Source organism: Seriola lalandi, unplaced genomic scaffold (genome assembly GCF_002814215.2).
Source record: "Seriola lalandi dorsalis isolate HSWRI2012SDOR001 ecotype SW California unplaced genomic scaffold, Sedor1 jcf7180002054958, whole genome shotgun sequence".
In the NCBI taxonomy this organism is placed as follows: Eukaryota; Metazoa; Chordata; class Actinopteri; order Carangiformes; family Carangidae; genus Seriola; species Seriola lalandi.
The window spans coordinates 283060-305089 of NW_019525509.1; the positions used below are offsets into that span (position 1 = coordinate 283060).

General features: G+C 40.3%; 2 protein-coding genes across 2 annotated transcripts in view; one reads left to right on the forward strand and one right to left on the reverse strand.

The window, feature by feature from the left end:
• The window catches only part of lmtk2 (lemur tail kinase 2), a 26503-nt gene extending 12210 nt beyond the window's left edge, over window positions 1–14293 (reverse strand). The window contains exons 1-7 of the mRNA XM_023395168.2: window positions 13775–14293; window positions 6843–6976; window positions 6425–6578; window positions 5906–5982; window positions 5548–5666; window positions 5159–5246; window positions 497–627 (exon numbers count right to left, since the gene is read on the reverse strand). Of these exons, the coding sequence (XP_023250936.1) occupies window positions 497–627; window positions 5159–5246; window positions 5548–5666; window positions 5906–5982; window positions 6425–6578; window positions 6843–6976; window positions 13775–13877 (806 nt within the window). The 5' untranslated portion in view covers window positions 13878–14293. The remainder of the gene's footprint in view (window positions 1–496; window positions 628–5158; window positions 5247–5547; window positions 5667–5905; window positions 5983–6424; window positions 6579–6842; window positions 6977–13774) is intronic.
• Window positions 14294–15474: 1181 nt separating this feature from the next.
• Window positions 15475–18454, forward strand: pvalb5 (parvalbumin 5). The gene is made up of 5 exons (XM_023395176.2): window positions 15475–15564; window positions 16142–16218; window positions 17313–17445; window positions 17794–17903; window positions 18165–18454. The coding sequence occupies exons 2-5, from the start codon at window positions 16158–16160 to the stop codon at window positions 18185–18187; spliced, it is 327 nt and encodes a 108-aa protein (XP_023250944.1). The 5' UTR covers window positions 15475–15564; window positions 16142–16157; the 3' UTR covers window positions 18188–18454.
• Window positions 18455–22030: the final 3576 nt, after the last annotated feature.

Consider the following 22030-nt stretch of genomic DNA (forward strand, 5'->3'; position numbering starts at 1 on the left):
AAAAATGAAAATGAAACAGAGCCTCCCTGCTATACACACCTTTTTTGGAAAACACTGGTACTCCTGAAACTGGTTGGAGAGTAAGCACTAAAGCAAAACTAACAGTCGACCTAATTCTTTACAATCATATCTCATGAGCTTTATGACTATTGTCACTGACAAGAAGACATTACATATCTATCAAAGACCATCAACAATGATCAAAACACTTAGGGCAGCAATAAACAAAAAACAGCTACATGTGTAAGATATCTTTGTAACAATTCAGTAAACTAAACTGGGGTACAAAAGCATAAAACAATAGCTCAGTGACAAACGTAAAAGATCTGTGATATAAGTAATATATGTAATGTCTTTGCGGCAATGTCAGTCATAGCTAGACACAAACAGCAGCTGAATTCTTTGAAATAAAAAGTGGTACAAGAAAAGACAATGCTTAGCTTAGCGCGTCACAAATCTGGTTGTTTGCTCAAGTGTTGCAATTCTGAAGTGCTACCTGTGCAGGAAGTTGTGTTTGTGAAGGTGAGTGACACCGGCAGCAATTTCACAGGCCATCCTCTGCAGCTGCAGCAACTCAGCATTTCTGAACATCCAATCCTGCTGAGACAGATAGCCCCGCAAATCCCCCTGCAAACACACACAAAGACAAACACGCACAGCTTCATTAGCTCATCAGTATCACAGATAAAACATTCAACCTTATTTGTATTATAGCTTGTAAGGGGCAATTTAACAAGTGGAATGCAATGCGCAGATATGGCCACACGGGGGCAGTAGGCTCTCCTGTTCCCGTCTCCTCAGCAATTCTCACTGCTGATGTGTGAGAGGACCAAATAAGGGTACCGCTGCTTAATGGACCTCTATGCTGTGTCTCAGGGATTTATAAATAAAAGAGTCCAGCTCAGGTCAGTGAAATAAACTGTGCCTGTGTACGCTTGAGTTTCGGCGCTCATGAGTGGATGGGAGAGAAGACCAGGGGAAGCAGGACGAGGAACTTTGTTTATTGTCTTGGGATGTAATTAATGCTCAAACGTACACACCTGTGCACACGCTCACACACACACACAGATAGAAAGTGAAATTCAGTCTCATGTTAGAATGTCGCATGTCAGCTCACCAGTGTGTGATCCGAGAGCTGTGAGAAGTTGATATAAGAAAGTCAATCTGGAAATAGAGGTATATCTCTAATAAGATCACAGTAATCTTTATAGCTTGACTGAGTCCAGGGTCACGAAGACCACCGAGGGGTCTCAGCTGTGCGCAGGTTCACAACCCAGGGCTGAGTAGGAATTTCTGTGGACACCTGTGGTTATCATTCATCAATATATACAATGATTGAGAGACTGTTAATGCAGTGTACTGTACTTTGAGCCTTTCTGATATTCCACTACAATATGTACAAACAAAGTCAAAGCTCCAACTTGAGAGAGTGGGCGTTTTATTGAGCAGCTTATTTAAATCTTCCTAAGTGTGTGTGTGCATTTGAGTTATGTGTGCTTTTGAGATCATGTTAACCACGGAGTCGAAGCAAAGAAGAGCCCCGATTAGCCGGCAGAACGGAGCTGCCCTGAGGAATTAGCCGCTAAGAACATACTGTACACACACTGGAGTCATATAGGATATGAGGCGCTTTTGTGAAAAATGTCAAGTCACATGCACTAACTGCACGTGCAAGTTTGTGTTTGTGTGTTTACTTTTCCCTGAGCTATCTCACTACAAGCAGCTTAGATCATTCATCTTATGTAAGCACTATTTGTTTGCTTCAACCACATTCGACCCCGCATACACACACATACTATACATACACCCTCACACAGACAAGCACACACACAGCTCTTAGAAGGAGTTTTCACAGAAGAGCTATATTCAATGTATGGTAAGTGATACCCTCTGCCTGTCTTTATTTGTGAAGGCTTCGCAGCAGGTGATTAGCTGTTGGGGGGGGGGGTTTCAGTGCTGTTAATGAAACAACATTAATGGTGAAAGGCCAAAACAATTAGGCCTTGTGTCTGACATGTGAATAAGCAAGAATGTGCCAAGTTCCCAGTGCATAGATTCATGTCTGGCTCAGCCACCACATGATCGAGTTATGTAAAAAAAGAAAAAAAAAGTTTTCAATCTATTTTAAGTGCTTGTCCTTCAAGCTGCTAGTGGAAGAAGCCGATTATATTCTGATTATTTACTTGTAAGTTAAGCAGAGCAGGTGGGCCATTCAAAGACCTGTGAAATCCAAGCTAAATCACTCATAAGATACAACATTATTATGCAAAAACCTTTCAAAGTCACCAAGGACAAGAGTGTAACCAACCAGCTGTCGCTGTTCAATCAGCACTGATTTTAACAGTGAATTAGCATCACTGGAGCAAGTTCTGAAAAGGCTAATTAGCCTAAAGAAGACAAAAGGACACCAACCACATAAGGGCAACTTTTCCCACAGGGTGAATTATAATGCTCAGTACACTTAAGGGCAAAGCGTGGTCAGTAATGTATAACTTCATGAATGCCAATAACATAAAGAGCAACTCAATCACACTGGGAGGATTGTTGCTATAACAACCATAATAAATTAAGATCAACGACTTCCAAAAGCCAAAAGTCAGTTGGCTTGTATCCGAGACCCTGAACCAGAGAAGGGTCTGACTAACGTCTTGGCCAAGCACCAGGCAGGAGATCCATGCATTAGAAGCTGTCACTCACACTATGGTATGTGACATTATGTGGCCCCTGCACCAGTTGCTTGATGTATTCTGATGTCTAAAATGCTTTGAGTCAGGGTTACCCAGCACGGGTGATACAGGACGGAAAAACCACCATCAATCACCAGGCTGTCTGAGGGAACGTCACAGTCGATTGGTTTTTGGGGATTCACCTTGTCCACTGCGCAGCTGCGGTGTCACATTTCATGTTTCGACATCGAGAGGATGATTGACATGCCACTTGTTTCTACATGAACTACATTTTATTTTGATGTTTTGAGTGTAGTCCTTGCAACTGGGACTTGTACATATGAAAGAAATAAAGAGCGTATTGTGAAAAAGACAAGGTTCCACTCGGATGCAGAGCTCCAAACTATTTTTCCAGCGAGGGATAACAAGCCAAGACATCACTCAGTTGTGCTACCCTCACACATTATCACCTTCAACAAACAGGACCTGCTCTTCATCACGTCATCTTCCATAACGACTCACACGCACTTGTGATAAGTCATTCACCTTGACTCAATTCCATCTCCTGTCAAGAGATGTTACTGGAGCTGGCTGGGAAAGACCACAATGCCAGGACACTGAGCCAGGCTTGGGCAGCTGACAATACTCTGGCCCAACAAATATATGTAATGTCTGGCAAGATGAGCTGAATTGGATCCTGCTGGACCCGTTAGCGGGTTGGACAAATGGGAAGCCAAGGTGGAGGCAGAGTTACTACAAATTTTTTTTGTGTCACCTTAACAGCAGAAATGCATTTCCTTTTTCCTGCAAATAAAAATATTAAATATGCCTCAACATCCAAGGAGCACAAATCAAAATGTGCATGTGTGCATATTTGCACATGTGCAACTAATACATTACACAGGCTGCAGATTTAAAGCCACCAGATGAATGTGATGATTCCCTCTAAACAACTGTGAAGTCTAACTTTATGGCTCAGGTTGTGCCAACTCATTCGTGGTTACCATGATAAAGGGCATCCTGTATCCTGGCATCAAGCAGTTAGTGGGTGGACCAGTGCCCGTTCTCTGCACCCAGACACACACACACAAGATAATTTATAGCTGGGTCATCCGATTCAACGGTAGAGTCAGGTATAGATGAAAACAAACTACGTGGTTATTTCTGTGTTTGTAATACTAGTTAGAGGCTCTGGTTCTTTTTCTGTTTGTTTTTGTTTTTGTTACTTTCTAACTACAGATCTGCATGAATAAATTAAAACCTAAGCAATTTCAGTTGAAGAGTACATATGATAAGTGTGTTTAATGATGCACACACACCCCTTACAGTCAGTCAACCAATAACAATCATAACAGACTCCAACAGGTGGCATGCGGAAACAGATAAGAAAAACGAAAGAAGGGGAAAACAAGGCAGTAAACTTTGGAAAAAAGTACACATGACACTGAGTGGAAAGAAAAACAGAAAAACCTGAAGAATGTAAGCTACCATCATTATTTCAAGGTAATGCAAAAGTGAGTTAATGTGCAGTGTTTTCTATTTTCCTGGTTACTTTATAAATAAACAAATTATTTAGAGCCCATGACACAAAAAGCTAAGATTACACAACTACGAGTGCTGTATTTCTGATCGTAAAAATTTATCCTATTAAGATAAATCAAGTAGACCCTGGGGTGGTGTATATTCTTTGGTAACATTTTTGGCTCCTTGCATTCAGCACCCCATAGGTTTCTTCAGGAGTAGCTTAGTTTACTTTAGACTGAACTCAACAGTCTCCAACATGCACAAGGTGCTACCCATAAAAATGCACAAACACAGCAACTGGTGGGAGCTGACACCAGAGGAGCGTAAATGGAGCCTGTTGCTTTACTGGGCGAGGTGGGAATGTGAGAAGTCCAGGCTTAGACTAGCTATGCGACTTCGGCAGGAGGAGGGGAGCAGGGATGGGGGGGAGGGAAGGGGGGCTCCCTGCAGTCAGGGCCCAGCCCACCCAGAATAGATAAAGAGAAACAGTGAAAAAATCAGCTGCCATGATGAAGTCTGAGTCACTTCAATATGTTTAGATGAAAGGAAGGCTAATTTCGGATTGAGACAGTAAGCTTTCAGACCAGATAGCCAATAGGGCAGGTCAGCTATGTATTCTAGCTGGACAGTGTTTGAAGAGGTCCTGCCCTATGAATCTGTGAGCTTAACAGAGTGACAAGAACTAATTCTCAGATTTCTCAATCAATTAAGTCTTCTAATTGAGGAAGTACTGAAATAGAAACTAGTAAATAAACCATCTATGCATCATTGGACACTAGATACACTAGGTATTACACGTAGCAGATGTGTTTTAGCCTATCAATTACATTCCCATTAACATAATGTGATTAATTATAGATATTATTGAACTATTTTTAACTCATGCACACTCAACAAGTTTTTGTGCATTAGCTGCTGGTGTATTTTGTGCTCACAAATAGCATTTAGCAGAGGATGTGGTCACTCACCATTTCACAATACTCAAAGATGAGCAGGAAGGGAATGGCCTCAACACACTGCCCGAGGCACTGGAGGATGTTTGGATGCTGCAGCACTCTGTGAAGACAAAATAAGATGAAACCCGAGCTTTAAAATAATAAATGTAAGACTTTCAAGGAGATTAAGTCTGATGCAATGTGTAAGAAGAAAGATAGAGGGTGCTGCCAACCTTACAGTGATGTAATAGAAGCTATTTTTGTTTACATCTACTGAGTGCATGTCACACTACAAGAGTAACTGAGGTAAATATAAAATATTATCATAAATCAATCAAATACTTACTAATTATACAATGGGGAGCTGATAAAAAACAGCCAAGAAGGCTGGGGTGTTCAAAAAGAAAAGAAAATGTATATACCTGTATGGATCTCCCTGCTGCAGGAAGTCATTCTGCTCCTTGGCACTTGCATTAGCTTTTAACTCTTTCACCACCACTCTGGCTCCACCTGGATCTGTGTAGATTTCACTTAGAAGGACCTGTTAATACATGACAGCACTTTCAACTCAACAAGATACAGACAAAAAGCCCATACAATATTTATTCCTCCAGGTCTGTGTGAATTTTTTTAAAAAGAGCCTGTGATACAGATGAGCTCTCTATGGTTAAAAAGCTGTATAGAATAAACCCATTCAACCAAACATTAACTTAAAATTTTCAGTTTTAATTTAGGGGACACTGCAAAACCTGTTCATTAAAAGGAAAACAAAAATCTTACCTGGCCAAACCAGCCATTGCCGATCTCCTGGATATAACTCAGATTATGACGTGCAACTTGGAAGTTTGTGGATCCCTCTGTGAAACCAACCACAAAACAAGTTTCACCTGGAGTTTTGGAATCGTTACATTTGTGGATCACAACTGTGCTGATCTTAAAAAGCTCCATACAAACCTACGATTTATTTAAATCCCCAAAATGAAAACTACAGTGCAATTTTTCTGAAAATGTGTTTTACAGAGATTTGACTACTATCAGGTAGTACTCTATTAAAGTATAAAAGGCACATGATCAGGAAAAACACACCAATCTTCACATATCTTTCCAAAATATTATATCAAAAAAGGTTGTATATTTAGAAGTACACAAGATTACACAGTAAACATTATCAATATGTCATTTGTAGATGTATACACTATATGGGTGATATGTACACGAACAGATGTTTGAAGGAATGAATGTATACAATGCGTTTTGAAACACAGTATTTATCTGTTTGAGAGTGTGCATGTGTCTGACCTGTGATGCGGGCAGGAGGTTGGAGGTGTGGGGGTCCAGGCAGGGCCACAGGGGACACAGCGAGGGTGTACACCTCGGCTGGGGACTGCATAGATGGCGTGTCCTCTGCCGGCGGGGTGAAGTCGATCTCATCATCAAAGTGGTCCTCAAACTCCTGCGTCAACAAGAAATAAATAAATAAATATATATATATATATATATATATATATATATGATTTTATGGAGATCAAAACAGGCTAGCCATGATAATGATGATATTGATAATATATATCTAATGATGAACATGATAATATTGTGTTTATGTTTCACAGCAAAACTTAAATTCATAGACATCCATCACAATCCATTCCCACTCTGTATTCATTAGGTGTAATCTGCATTGGAGCAATTGGAGCTACCTGTCTCCCAAGACTCTTACCTTGAAGTTGATCTCCCTTTCCTTGCAGCAGGTCACACAGTTCACAAGCAACACCACCAAGGCCACAAGCGCCGTCAGTGACACCACCAGGGACAAGTAGAGAGACACAGACACAGGGTCTCCTGTGCTTCCACCTGAAATAAGAAAAGCAGACAGAAACGATGCCAAATCATTCACATTTATAGCTGTGCTTTAAATTTTATTTAGAAGAGAAGGTACCTGACAGCACTGCTAAGTTACAAGCATAAACATAATGGTGTTTGACAGTAATACGGCACACTCTGGCTGGGTGTGCTGGCTCTTTTTCTAAATCCACTCACAACAAAGGTACATTCAAGCTCGACAACAAAAATACCCTGCACACTGCTCCTGCAATGAAATGTCTTGAGCTTATTGTTCCATTTCACAGCAGTGGGAAGCAATGGTGAGCTGCAACACTGAGCAAGACACACAATAATTCTGACTGTTTCTTTTTGTTTTTACCATTCCCGCAAAACACAGCACAACAATAATTGTGACTCTCCAGGCCAAAAACCCCAAACTCTATCCCTCATCAGCCATTCAGAGAGACAGTTGTGGGGGTTTCCACTTGCTGATAAGCAGCTGATAATGCAGCAGTGGTAACAGAAGGTGTGGGTCTGTGCCGGTGACGATGCTGCTGGCCCAGCAGTTCCAGTGTCAGGGCTGACAGCAGCCTTGCAACACGCCCACTGCGCCGCTCAGCTGCTACTCGCTCACTACTACACTGATGCCAGCCAACATTTATGCAGCCAAAGCTTCCTATGTCACTGAAAGTGATTTCCAATTTAGTGCAAAATCTTTTGCTCCAGAGATTGCTTCAACAAACAAAATACGTCACCTAGAGAGGCCCAATTTATTCCAGTATATTCAAGTATGAAGCACAGATTAGTGCTACTATAGGAAATAAAAGTGGACTACATTAGGCAGCAAAACCATATTTATACCAGATGTGATTTGATTTGACTCAGCCATGATAATTCTGAAAAAATAATTTTTTTTTTTTAGCCTTTTGTTGGCTATCGGTGTGCACATGTCACTGTGCTCCTTCACCACATGTCCACCTTGTTTTCTCATCTCCCAAATGTCACTGCTCATTTTTAACTGCTCATTTTTAACTGCTCATATGAAAGGTATGACTACTGGTCACTGCATCACTCATCATAATCAGTGTGAGTGAACAGTCACAAGAAATTCAAGTCAATCCCTCCCACATGCAACTTGAATTTTCTTTTACAGATATCACTTCTGTTCTCATTGGGAGACTCGCTGATTCCAAGTGCACATTAACATTGCAATTACCCTACATTGTATCACACTGTAATAAAGGCAAACATAATCTCCGTCCATTGCATTGTATCCCAACATGGCATGATGTGTGAGTGAGCCAGAGTGTGTGTACTGAAAGAACAGCGAGAATTGTGAGACACTCCTCCCCATTCTCCCTCCTGTGTTTATTCTGTCTCCCACTGGTCGTAGCTTGTCAGGTACATCCTGCCTGCTAGAGGGAGAATCAACACCTACTGAGTCTCCTTCTGCTTCAGGGACACATGAAAGCAGGTGCTGAATACATCCAGACTACAAACCTGCTACTAGGTGTCTCATGTTCTCACATCAGCACATGAAGGAGATTTGAGTACGACTGCAACACAAACAGTTTGAGCCCTTTGGAATAAATGAGTTTGATATGTCTACACTAAGCCTCTAAATTTGAAAATACATCTTTTCCTCTCTGTTTTGCCATTCCATCTACATTAAACTGTTTTTTTTTTTTTTTAACTTTCTCAATAACCTAAGCTAGTGTGGATGGTGTTAACAGAGCTTTTCCAAATTATGGAATATACTTGCTTGGACACAATCATTTCCTGCTATGTTATAAAAATAATATTTTCCGTCATTTCTAAACCTCTTTTTGATCATTTTATTTTGAATACCATATAGCCTATCCCATAATACAGGTGTCAGCATTAATCTACATGTCTGTTTAGGTTGTTAAAGGATTTTTGCACACATGAAATTGGTATCTGCTACTCAGTGTAGCAGTACAGCAATAACTGATATACTTTGCTACTCTTGTTGATAAGTCAATTTTATTCAGTCTGACAAAAAAAAAAGTAATTTGAATGTCAAACAAATGTTGAAACACAAAGGTTTTAACTGCTGACACCAAGCAGAAAAACTGGGATGATTTTGTCACTCTCTTTACCAGATGATTAGATAAGATTAGATGATATATATAATTTAGCTATTTGCCAACAAAAAGAGTTGAAAAGGGAACAGATTTAGGAGTTTTCCCACTGTTTTGGCATTTTAGTGTGTCTTGAAAAGACCTGAAAAGCTAGTGCAGATGGAGGTTGTTTTCACAACTTTTTAGATTTAGGATTTTTTGGGCGACACTGTGCCAAATTTGGCCAGACGCTGGCCTCAGTACCAAAGGTCTTGTGTGGAACTGACTTAATTAACTTGATGCCAAGTTCTGCCTTCCCCCAAGATTCGTTCATGAATAAAATATCCCCTTGAAATAAACCTGTGATAAGAGCTTACAGAGGCTGAAAAGTAGTCCAACAGCCAACATGAGCAGTGATCTTACTACCAGTCAGGTCTGTTCATATGGAGCAGTTGTACTGTATATCCAGACTGCACATCCGATTAGAGAGAAGATGAGATGAGCAGCAATCACTTACACTCCCTGTGGAGCATTAGATAACCAAAGTGTCAGCCATGATTGAGATTCATTTCATGTTTGCCACCATACGCCAAGCCATCACAGACAAAAATAGAAAGGATTGCTTAATCTGCCCTCTTTACTGATGATCAAAATAAAATTCTTCTGTGCACTCTGTGTTATTTTCTTTACAAATGTCTATGTGCATTAAGTTTTCCTCCTTACTGCACTGAAAACCATAAAAGAAAACACTGGAACCTGCAAGACTGATATCCACATCAAAGCGTGTATTTTGCTCAACCAAAGATACCATGGGCAACTTAGCCTTTAGGGAAAGTAAAGAGAAATGTACTGTGATGCAAGCTGTGAATACCTGAAACACAGATATTTTACCCATTACTAACCGATGGCTGTCTCTCTGGGATGCCTTGCACACACTTCTCCTCCCTGCTAAAGACTGCAATAGAGAAACTGTCTGCGGTGAAATATTGATGAGAAGAGGAATTAAAGATTAAGTGGGTCCATAGTCAGGACACAGGCCCAGTGGATGTAGCTCTAAATGGAGATGTGTACTTACAGCTGTTAAATTAAAGTGTTTCCTACCTTGCGATTTATCATCGACATCAGGAGGGAGATGACGGGGCCTCACAGGGCCTTTGAAGGTTGTATACTATATTAGGAACAGAACGACAACTAGCATAACCTAACCTGACTTCTTCACCAGCATCAATCATTTCTCTTCATAAGGGAAGCCACCAAATAAGAGGAGGAAAAGGATGGTAAGAACAATCTAAAGATATTAACAGAGTCTGATGGAAGGGAAAAGGGTCACACTAGGTGAAAAAAAAATTGTTGTGTTTGCCGGACACAGCACTGTCCGGGCTTTCTCTGCCAAATCTAAATCTTTGATGACCTGCTCAAGGAAGTGTTTTTTCCTCAACCATAGGAAAAACAGACACGTGGGCAAAGAACTGCTGATGAATAAGAGAGAAACTGAGCAGAATTTAAGCGCTGTTGAAATATGGCTAATGCAAAAAAGAAACACTTCCCCGCTGCTTTGTGCTTTTCTGTGACAAGAACTGATTGGACATTTTGTGACACTGATAGTCACTGGCAGAGGCTGAGCATATGATAGTAAACAAGAGTTAGAAGTTGGTCTAAATCTCTATTTGGGAATTGTATATTATATAAACAGTAAACCTCCTTAAAAGTGAACAGCAAGCAACTGACAACTGCTGCATACATTACTAAAATGTTCCCATGTCACACAACAAACCCAGGTGGTTACCACAGGAGAACCCATAACTGGGGTCTCCCACTATGGCACACTGAAGAGAGACTGAGAAAAACAGAAAGGACGATCTTTCCCAAAGTAAAAATTTTCCGAAACATGTATGTGTAGCTTGATCCTGGCATTACACTATCCTGTTTTATAACCTGCACTACATTGGCAAGAATCACTGCCATCATAAAACTGAGAGAAGCTAGTGATAAACCAGACTTAACAAACCCGTTCCAGTCATCTCCAAAATATGTTGTGGCTATTTTTCCATCAAACACTTCCCCCATCTACAATTATAATTTACATGTCATTAAAAGGAGCAATTGTTCAGAGGCTTTTACAACTCGCTTCAATATAAATCTCAACTTCACAACAATCTGGTGAAAAACATTTAGTTCTAATTACAGGCAGCTTTTTGATACAAACACCCCCTGTCTGTTTCAGCGGAGCACCAGGGTTCCAAGCAGAGCAGGACTCCTGCAGCAGTATGATAGAAAAAACAGGAGCTGGGTCACGGCAGCTCTACATGGCATCAGTTCTCCTCACTTAGGCCTTATCTGAGTCATGGGTTCATATTATGACTTGGCAGGCCCCATCAAATGACTCAACTGGTTTTTGGGACCAATACGGCAGGGAGCTGCCAGGTCTTATTTCGGTTCCACTGCATATTTCAGTAGGCATTCATACAGAGGAGGAGTTGACCCATTTTTGCAGATTTTAACCCACCAGTGTGCACAACAGTGGATGTCTTCTGCTGTCAGTTACGTATAGGATGGAGGATGGCATTGTCTGGCTGACACGTTTGGGCTCTGATGAGATTTGGCTGTCTGCTGAGATAGCAAGCACCGGTCTCATCAATCAAATTGAGAGCCCACACATCTGAAGCAGCCGATACTTCTGGCTGCCGTTGTAAGGTTCCATATTTGGAGGACTGTTATGTCATTTTCAATTACAAATCAGAATTGTTTCCAATTTTAAAACAATAAGAAAAATAACAGACTAGTCAACAACAATGCATGCGGACATTATCTTCTGTAACATACTCTAACAAATCAAAATATCTTGTTTGGTATTAAAAATGAAGCAAGCAACTGGAGTGACCAGCTCTGGCTGGAGACTTTGCCCTCTGAGAGCAACATAAAGCATATGTTGGTTTGTAATAGCAGCATCCCCTATGGCTTAAGGGCGTAGATAATAACCAAGCAGGGTAGAAGAAGGTTAAGGCCAATGTCCACCCTGACTTATAGGCAAGGCATACCACTATCACCTGGCTGTTACTACAGTTAAAACACTGGCACTTCAGGTAAAGCTGACCTATCTACCTTTGCCCATGTTTGATGTGTGTAAACAGAGCACATGTCAGTTGAAAACTGGCTTTGCAAGTGACTAACCCACTTCGTGTCTTATACTTGTGATCTTGTGAACCATAACCTAAATCAGAACATTATACAGTCAAGTATTACTCTACCACACCTGTACACACTGGTAAATGAAAACAGTAAGTGGGGCAAAGGACAGGTTGCAATGTAATAAAAGCATAAAAATCATGCTCATATTGCAACATTGCTTTCCTGTATGTCGCATTATGATTAAGCAACCACCACCATTGCTAATCATTGACTGGTCCTGATAAGACTGGAATTTGTTACGGTTACACATTACCAACTGTAACTATAACACATTCATGTCTGCATCTATTCATTTCTCTCAAGGTAGCAGGTTATACCAAGCAATGACACAGTGACTGAGCATCTTGCTCAGAGAAACCATTCCGTTGCAGATTTAGCAGCATTAGGATTGGAACTAATGAACAACTGCTTAATTTTCAAAATCATTAATTGTCAAAAGGGATTATTCTCCTCACAATTTTTTGATTAATCAAAAATGTAATGCAAGATATTGAAATCAATCACTTTTTCTCATTTTAAAAGTATCTGATTTACACTGGAGTGAAATAAAGGGAAACAAACATTCATATTTGAGAAGCTGTAACCACCAAATGCTTGAAGTGCTTTCCTTGATAAATGATCACCAAAATTTATCACCAAAAATCTATTAATTTTCCACAACCACTATCAGTTATCACAAAACATAAAAATCCCAAGTAAAACTGCTGGAATTGAATTGTTTTCATAGAATCAATTTCCTCATGTTTGTATAAAAGCCTCTCAATCAACATTTTTCCTTTAATCACAGTGACATTTAATATAATGATAAACTATTTTCTTCTATGAATACACTTTTATTCATCCTAAAATAAACAAATGATCACACCACTGACACTAACTGTGAGCTGTGATGAGGAAAAGTGTGATGACACTAATCAACATCAAAGAGATTCACTTCAAAACACGAAGAAACAGTGTTTCCATGCTGGTAGTCCAACATCTATTCTATTGTCCTATAAACTTGGTTATATGTCAATGTGTGGACCAACCCTAGTGAAAGGTTAACATGCCTGAACCTGCAGTTAGAATGGGCTGTATTATATTAACTCAGACAAATTACTGCTACCTGGAAACTGACGTGTGTTAAATATCAATCACAATCAAACTAGATTAGGTAAATAAGTGTTTTCTGAGCACTGTTAGAGGAATATTTGTGTTTCCCAGTTTGGTATTAGCTGAGTCGTGACGGCGACATTCTGTTACTTTCCATTATTATCACTATTAAAAATCTTATCTGCCCATTTTGACAAAAAGTAGTTATATTCTGTAAACTGTTTGTGACCAAACAAACAACAGTCAGTTACTACAAGTGTCCATACATATACTCACTGGTTAGCAGGAAATACAGCCAGGTTTGTTGTGTTGTTAGCTTTTAGCTGCTGACTAGCAACAGCTACCCAAGTCAGGAGATATTAGCTGACAGAAACATCTGCTAGCTAAGCAGCTGGACAGACAGTAGTTATAGTGAGAGAGCAAATAATCGCTTAGCTGTGTATCAGCTTGCAGTCAGCTGTCTCACCTGATTTGTGAGGATACTGAAGAGGGGCACCTTCAGACAGCCAAAACACCGAAAGAAAAATCCCACTGGCCAGCAACAAAACATATCCATGGCGGCTCTCCATCCTCCTAGCTTAGCTAACGAAATGTTAGCTAACTGGAATCGTCGTCCTAAACGAAAAATGGCTGATTTGATGCTAAATAAAGCGTTTTAATCATTGATTATAATGAGTTTAACGTCAGTGTACGCTACATAAACATGCATATTTTCTGTTTGTCTGGCGACTGTAAGCCAGCTAACTAGCTTCTGCTAGCATGTCAATGCTAACAGTTTTAGCTGACGACAGCAAACACCGCTACCAAATGTAGTGTTCCGTTGTCCATAGAGACGAAAGGGGCGATCACCTTTCGCGACCTATCATCTTTGATGTTTGTACCTTAATATTGTTTAAAAAAACATAGCTAAATGAAATTAGCCAGTAGCCCTGACTATAATCGAACACCTCTCCTCCAAAGCGCCATGTTCCTGTACAACGTCACATCACCGAATGGGGCGTAAAACTTGAAAATGATGGACAAGTACTTGAGCAAATCACAACGAAGAGTAAATTCGCATTAAACACACACAGCCAATCAGCGTCGACCTGTTTTATCAGTCATGTAAATCCAGCGCTTTGTATCAAAGCTGAAAAAGCTTTATACATGCAGTCACTTGCCAACCATGTGAGGGACACATTACTGATTAGGAAAGAGTACCTGTGTATGTAAAATGTTTATTTATGGATTTATGGACAACCGTAAAGCCCCATTAACTAGGCGGACAGGGTTATTTGACTGGTATACTGATGCTGGCTTAAGCATCGTGATCTTTTTTTCTTTTCTTTTTTTTGTGGATTAATTTTCTCGCAGTGATTTCATATTAACATTGTTGGATGTTAGACTTACTATGAAACACGATATTTTCCATTACGAAACAATAAAAGCAAAATTAAATACTATTTTTATCACAATAGCCCCATAGAAAGGATGCTCTTGAACAGTAAAACCTATTGGTTCAAATGACAGACCTGTCTACATACCTATATGACTATATACATTCAAGTTTTTCGAGACACAATGTGATTTCAATGTCTTTAAAGCCATAGAATGTGATAACTGATGTTATTATGAGCTGTCAATAAACTTTAATAGAAAAAATGTATCAACAGATTTAATTTCTGCTTGTATGCTTATTAAAACAGTAAAAGACTTAGAATATGACAATTACATATTCATGTTTACAGTTTCTTTACTGCACATTTAAAAAAAATTACCAGACATAATTAATAGTAAATTAAAAAACTTATGATGATAATTTTCACATTTATCCCATCTACTAAAATGTTTTGCATTTCTTTATATTATTATTCCTTTTAAATATTAATATTAAGAATAACAATAGCATTATTAGTACTGGCGGTGGTTGTAGTAAAAGCAGAAGTAGTGGGATAAATGTTACAATGCATAAAAAATACACTTATAATTATGATTATGAGTTTTAATTATCATTATTTTTGGTGAATTTGTTTGCCCGCAAGTTTGTAAAACATTGAGTGAGAAAATTATCTGCTCTGATTAACTGATGAAGGAGGAGGAGGCATTCTGTGGCGTGGGGGAAATCTCCCTGGGTTTGAGGACAGATACGTCAGGTTGCTTCTTGCACTCTGGATCACGAAGCTGCAAGAGAGTGTCGGAGGCTTATAGGCACAAAGCAAGAGAGGCATAGATCTGCACATCAGAGGCTCAGAGAGTGCAAACCTCACCCGAAGCACGGTGAGTACCAAGCTTTTTGCAAATTCATGTGCACGGCAGTGTTTGAGTGATGATAGCTGGCAGTTCTTGTGTGTGTCTGTGCCTTGGAGCACCTCAATTCTTTTTCTTTAAATGACAAGGAAATAAATGTTAAAATGTGGGAGGAAAAATATAGGATGTTCAATCCTATTTGTGTTTGCTCCTTCAAGTTGCAACAACTTTCTCTGTGGGAAAGGAAATTCTTTTATTTTGTAAAACAAAGCTTGGATCATCAGCCAATTCTCATATGATTTAAACCATGTCATATGATGAAATATCTCTGAGAAAACAGTAGTTTAAAGAGTTATATCCTTTGTTAATGTGGTTGTGCTTTATTGTAAAAATGGTACAGCCCTCCTGATAAAATCTACAACTCAGCTCCATGGTTTCTAACAGTGCTGGTGTAACTGCAGACTACCCACAGAGGAATGATGATGCCTAATCCTTCCACAAGTTCTGACTGTTTTTAGACTGTTATCTGACAGCAGAAAACACCTGCGCCAGTTTCATTCACTGTCACTTTGCATTACTTCCATGTATGTGTGTGTGCATCCCTCAGGCAGCCAAAGAGGACCATGGCATTTGCAGGGATGCTGAGCGACGAGGACATCAAGGCTGCGGTCAAGGCTTGTCAAGGTGAGTCAGACCGTACACACACACACACACACACTCGCAAGCAGAGAGACACACACTATGCAAGCATCTAGTCATTAACACAATAACAGATACTTTACCGTAAGTGAATTTAAATTCACTTACATATTACACAGAGAAAGAGAGACACGGGCAACGTTAAAACAACTCCCACTCCCACAGGGGATAGCAGTATGATGTGTTGTTCACAGTGGGGACAGGGAGCCTGCAGGTAACCTGGCAGCCATGCGGTGGGAGGGCAGTTACTACCCAGATACCAAAGTGTTTATGTTGAGAATTCTCACAGAGAACAGCAAATCACATAAGCTACAGTCCTCACATCCCAAAGCACTTAATTATTTATCTCTTGTAATTATGTCTGCATGACAAGGCAGACACAGCTCACCCGCTCCAATGAAAATCAAATGCCAGTGCTTACATGCCCTTTATTCAAGAAACCCCCCCTGTTAGATATGTTTTAGGTAAAATACTTTCAGGCTTTGTCAGGTGTATTTTTTTGCATGTATCAATAAAAGGAAGGAATATTTCTAAGATTTATTTTAAAGATTGGCACAAAAGTAAAATATCTAATGAAAGTGGGGATAGCAGGCAAATCACCATTGGGTTAGGGATACTTCTTTTTTTAAAAATTCCCCTCCCTTATTTTAAGATTACTTAGTTTTAAGTGTAAATATTCTAATTTCTCATACAGTGACTGCAAGTCTTCTTCAACAATTCATTTTCGATGACTTGAAGGTAACTCATCCTAGATCAGAGCAGCTTGTTAAGTTAAGGGCTTTTAACATTTAGGTTTGCATTAGAGCCGCGGGCGATATTCAGTGTGCTTTGACTGTTTCAATGGCATAATGACATAGCCTATCACGGCATAAGACAGTGATGAGCTACAGGGTGTATATTGGTAAATGTCATCGGTTGAAGAATGAAAGTCATCTGAGCGAAAGAGTAAATGCGACATCTCCATTCAGCCTCTCACCATTCTTGCTTTCTTGTCATTCTGTGATTGACCTCTCACTCTCACATCTGTCTGTCTCTGTCTCTTTCTCTCTCTATCTCTCTCTCTCTCTTTGCCTGTGTAGCTCCAGGCACATTCAACTTCAAGTCATTCTTTACACAAGTGGGACTGACCGGCTCATCTGAGGCAGATGGGAAAAAAGTGTTTACAGTCCTGGACCAGGACAAGAGTGGATACATTGAGGAGGAGGAGCTCAAGTAAGGACAGAGTGTGTGTGTGTGTGTGTGTGTGTGTGTGTGGTTAAAGGATGGGTGGTATAGATGGGTGTGTGGGTGTGTTTGTGTATGTGTATGTGTGTATATACATCTATTTTGTAAATCCCTTGCAATGGCCCACGGGCAGGGGTTTAGTGCATGAATGGAGCAGCATTTCTGCTATGAATGAATTGAGAAATACATAAGGGGAGGGCTGGTGAGCAACAGAGACAGGGATTACAACATCTCAGAGAGGCCTCGAAGGTGGAAAAATGCCATCAGAAAAGATAAAGTCTATTGATTTGATTCAAATCCAAACTTATTGCTGATATTTTTCTACCTCCCCATCAGACTGTTCCTTCAGAATTTTTCCCCAGGGGCAAGGGAGCTGACTGTGGATGAGACTAAGAGTCTGATGGCTGTAGGAGATAGGGATGGCGATGGCAAGATTGGAATGGAAGGTGGGTGCTTGTAAAACATCTGAAAAGACTGTGGGCAGATGAGAAAAGGAGCCATGCGTACAGAGGAGCTGTCCACTACTTAGTGCTGAAATTGCAGTCTATCAAAAAAGCACATGCAACCAAACTATAGAACGATGCCCTCAGACAAGCAAATAAATAATTTGTTGTTTATTTATTCATCTTGCTTAACCATAATGTTGCATGACACTGACTTCTTGCCTGAAAAAAACTGAATCCACTGTTTCTTTTTCCCCCCTACAGAGTTCTGTGATCTCCTGAAATAAAGAGAATAAATACACATGACTGCAGCTTTCTTTCCCTGTTTTTGAATAATGGATTTCTTATGGAAGTCCCCACTTTCCAGATCGTTTGATGCAAAGACCAGAAACCTCAGATATTCTGTACCTGCCTGCTGCTCTCCTTTGTTGATGTGATATAATAATGGTATAAGATGTTTGGTGGACAGACGGCTAAGGCTGACTATTAGCTGTGTGTGTATTAAATCAATCAGGTACCTGGAATTGATTAATAAAGGTATTTATTGGATGTGATATCAATGTCTGCTGGTCATTTTTTTTTATATCAGCCTGTAATGGAGAATGCATGAAGAGACTTGTTTCAATCCTGATGTAAAGATAAATTGAGAGCCCATTCAGGGTTTCAAAGTCACTTGATGCGGAGTTTGAAGTCTTTGCATCATATCATGTGTTTGTGCTGATGTGAAACTCATTAGAACCTTTCATCATATGGTTCTTGATGTGCTTCATTAAAGAGATATCTGTTAAATTAATGTTCCCATTTTATTACTAAGAAATAGAAACAAGTATAAAATAGGAAACATTTAGATTAGAATGATTGCCCAGGTAGATGCCTGTGCAGGACTTATTGCAGCCAAATGAGGCTCATGGAAATGCTCTGGGGGAGGATGACAATGGACAGGCTGCTCGGAACCCCCATTCTGATTCTCTGCTGTAGGGTGGCCTCTATCCAAAAACCTGTGGAAATTGAAAAGCCTCTCTCTGAGTCCAGTCTCACCAATTTTTGGAAAATCATTTCAAATACAGTATCTATTTAAATATCATTTAAATAGGTGGAATTTTTCTTGTTAAATTGGCTGGACCGCCCCCCCCCCAAATCTTAGGACACATGGTTTCCTCTAAAAATTCCCCACGAATTCCTTATTAGGACTAGCACTGCCTTCTGCTGGACAGATTCCGCATTCCTGCAGACCATGCAGAAATATCACACCACAATTATGGAAAATACTTTTTATATAGGCTATAGTTTACAGAACAGAGACTCTGGGGTAACTTTCCCTGATGACTGATTAATCTCATCTTTGGTTCAATTACTAATGCGCGAAAAATGAGCTGCGTTCAGGACTATATGGAAACGTGTCAGAGTAAAAATTAGCTGTCAACATATTGCTAACTTGTTCACGTGTTCACGATTGGTGCATTGCCTACTAAGGAAAGGGACCTGGCGGTATGGGCCCCTAAGTCTTGTCCCTGATGGGGCGCTGAGTTCGCTCCTTGTCCCTCTTTCCCTTCTCAACCTGGACTCCCTGCATATGGAGCTGATGAACTATATGGAAATATAGCCTAGGACAACTGTAGCCTATACTTTAGGTATAGCTAGTTAATGTTACAGGGCAGCACATAGACAGGGGCCGCACATAACTATCAGCTGAGACCATTTTTGGGGCGGTGGTGCAACTCCAATCCTTCAGTTTCAAGAATAGAAAGTCTATCTCCAATAATCCATAATGGACACAGAATAAAAATTACAATGCAAACTATATGGGAAAAAACTACACGTTGAAATACATTCACTTCTGAGCAGGTCTACCACAGACAATTGCCACAGATCAAATGTAGCTGTCATGTAAAGCTCTGTCAAGTTGACAGACGCTCTGAAGGCTCGTAATGCATTTTAATGACACCACACAAGACAGAATAAACAAACACAGTAGGCCTATATAAATCCAAACAAACAGTCTCTCACACAGGTATGTGTCGATTATCTAATATAAAATTATAATGATAACGCAAAGGAGATTAAAGCCAAGTGTTTTAATGGCAGCATTTAGCCTGAGCCTGATAGGCTTTTTGTTTTCAGAGAGATGAATAGCGTTAAAGTGGTGACTTAAACATTTGATCTGTTAATTATGACCCTGGAAGGCTTCTGGCATTTGACTCAATCACGGACCAAAGCAGGGGATAACACATGGTTGCACTCTGTCACATTTCCATTCATTTCAGTTAGACTATATCGTCAGATGAAACTTGTAACATCGAAATCAGCCACTTAAATGCTGACGATAAATCATATGAGTGCAACATGTCAGTGAGCAGCGGGCCTGCTCAGGTTTCCACACGTCTAGCTATAGGCCTCCTCACACATGGTAGCATCCTCATTTGTTCACCTAAAAATAGGTTGAGACTACTAGACACATTTTTTCGAAACCCATGCATCTTGGTACCTGATACTGAGACTCAAAGCTCTGTAAATGGTGTTGCTCAAGGATATATAAGAGAGAGGGACTGGGGCTTAAAGCATTCACTCGAGTCCACCTTGGTTTTCACTCGCCTCAACGCAGCTCAAAGGTGAGTGGGAAGTGCGCCTCGCAAAGGCCACACTGACTTCTGGCAGATTGCACTGGGAGGACAGGGATTCAGAGAAGGAGCTCCCCGTGGACTATAATCTGTAGAGAGAAAAATGGAACCAACATAGCCAACAACTGCTCGGACCGAAGGACTTTTCAAACAGTGTGAAAAGGAGGCCAAGTGTGTCCATTTGGTTTCAAAGGATTAACGTTCGTGGATGATAAATGCGCTATTTTACATTATCTCTCTTAACCGGATAAAGAAAAAAAAAAATCACACCTAAAGCTAAAGATGCCTTTTCCCCAGCTGCGTTGTTTATTTGTGGCAGTGATTGGTGTTGCCATGATTTGTTCTCTCGCTGGGAGCATCATCTATTTTGTACCATAGCAGCATAACGCTTTGGGATAAACAGAGTCAGACCTGAGCTGTGATCAGATATCCAGAGGGCAAAGAGTAGCTCTTTAGCCCATAGAGAAAACAGGACTGGTGGTGCTTCATGCCAGGCTTTGCAAATCAAAGCAACTAAGTGGTTTAATCCTGAACAAAAAGTGTCTTTGAAAATGGCTGAAAAAAATGCTTTTCCAATACAGTGAACTTTTTATTCTATTGTGAAGCTATTGCAGGAATAGCCTTGTTTCATTGTTGGAGGGTTAATGTTTGGACACTGAGTCCTCAGACCCAAAGCTGTTTCATGTCATTTAACAGAGGCACCTTCATTCCTCTGAAAACCTCTGAAGTTACTGTATCCTAGGCCCAAAGAGTAGACCTATACGAATGTCCTAGATACACAATGTTTTATTTCAGATGGTTTGCAATGCAAAAATAAGACCACTGTATAGGATTTGTGATGCTTACATTAACCCTGACCTGTGTCTTCTTTCCCCTCGCAGATAAAAAAAATGGCCTTCGCTAGTGTCCTCAAGGAAGCCGAAGTGAAAGCAGCTCTGGATGGCTGCTCAGGTGAGCCTCTTTCACTTAGTATTACAGTTAACCAACCATTTAATGCACTCGACCCATTTCCTCATTCTTCTTCTTATTATCATCATTTTGTGGCATATCGTGCATTTTCACTGCAATCTAAGCAACCAATACACAGTTATCATGTTACATCAACAGAGAAGTGCCATGTTGTGCTCATGCAGCCAGGGTGCTAATGGTGTTAAAATGTGTGTTCCAGCTGCTGACTCCTTCAACTACAAGACCTTCTTCAAGGCATGCGGCCTGTCCGGCAAGACCGCTGAAGATGTCAAGAAGGCCTTCGCAATCATTGACCAGGACAACAGTGGCTTCATTGAGGAGGAGGAGCTGAAGTAAGACATTCCAGCACTTCACACTCAATGCTTAGGCCTCAGCTGCTCAAAATATGCACCAGATGTAGTATTACTATGTCATGTTTAAGTTAGGTCTAAATCATTCTGAAAACAAGGGATGCAGCCTTTCTTTACTCCCCTCATTTGTACGTGCTATCTTAGTTTGGCTGTAATCTGTGGGTCAATTAACACACTGACTGCACTAATGAAA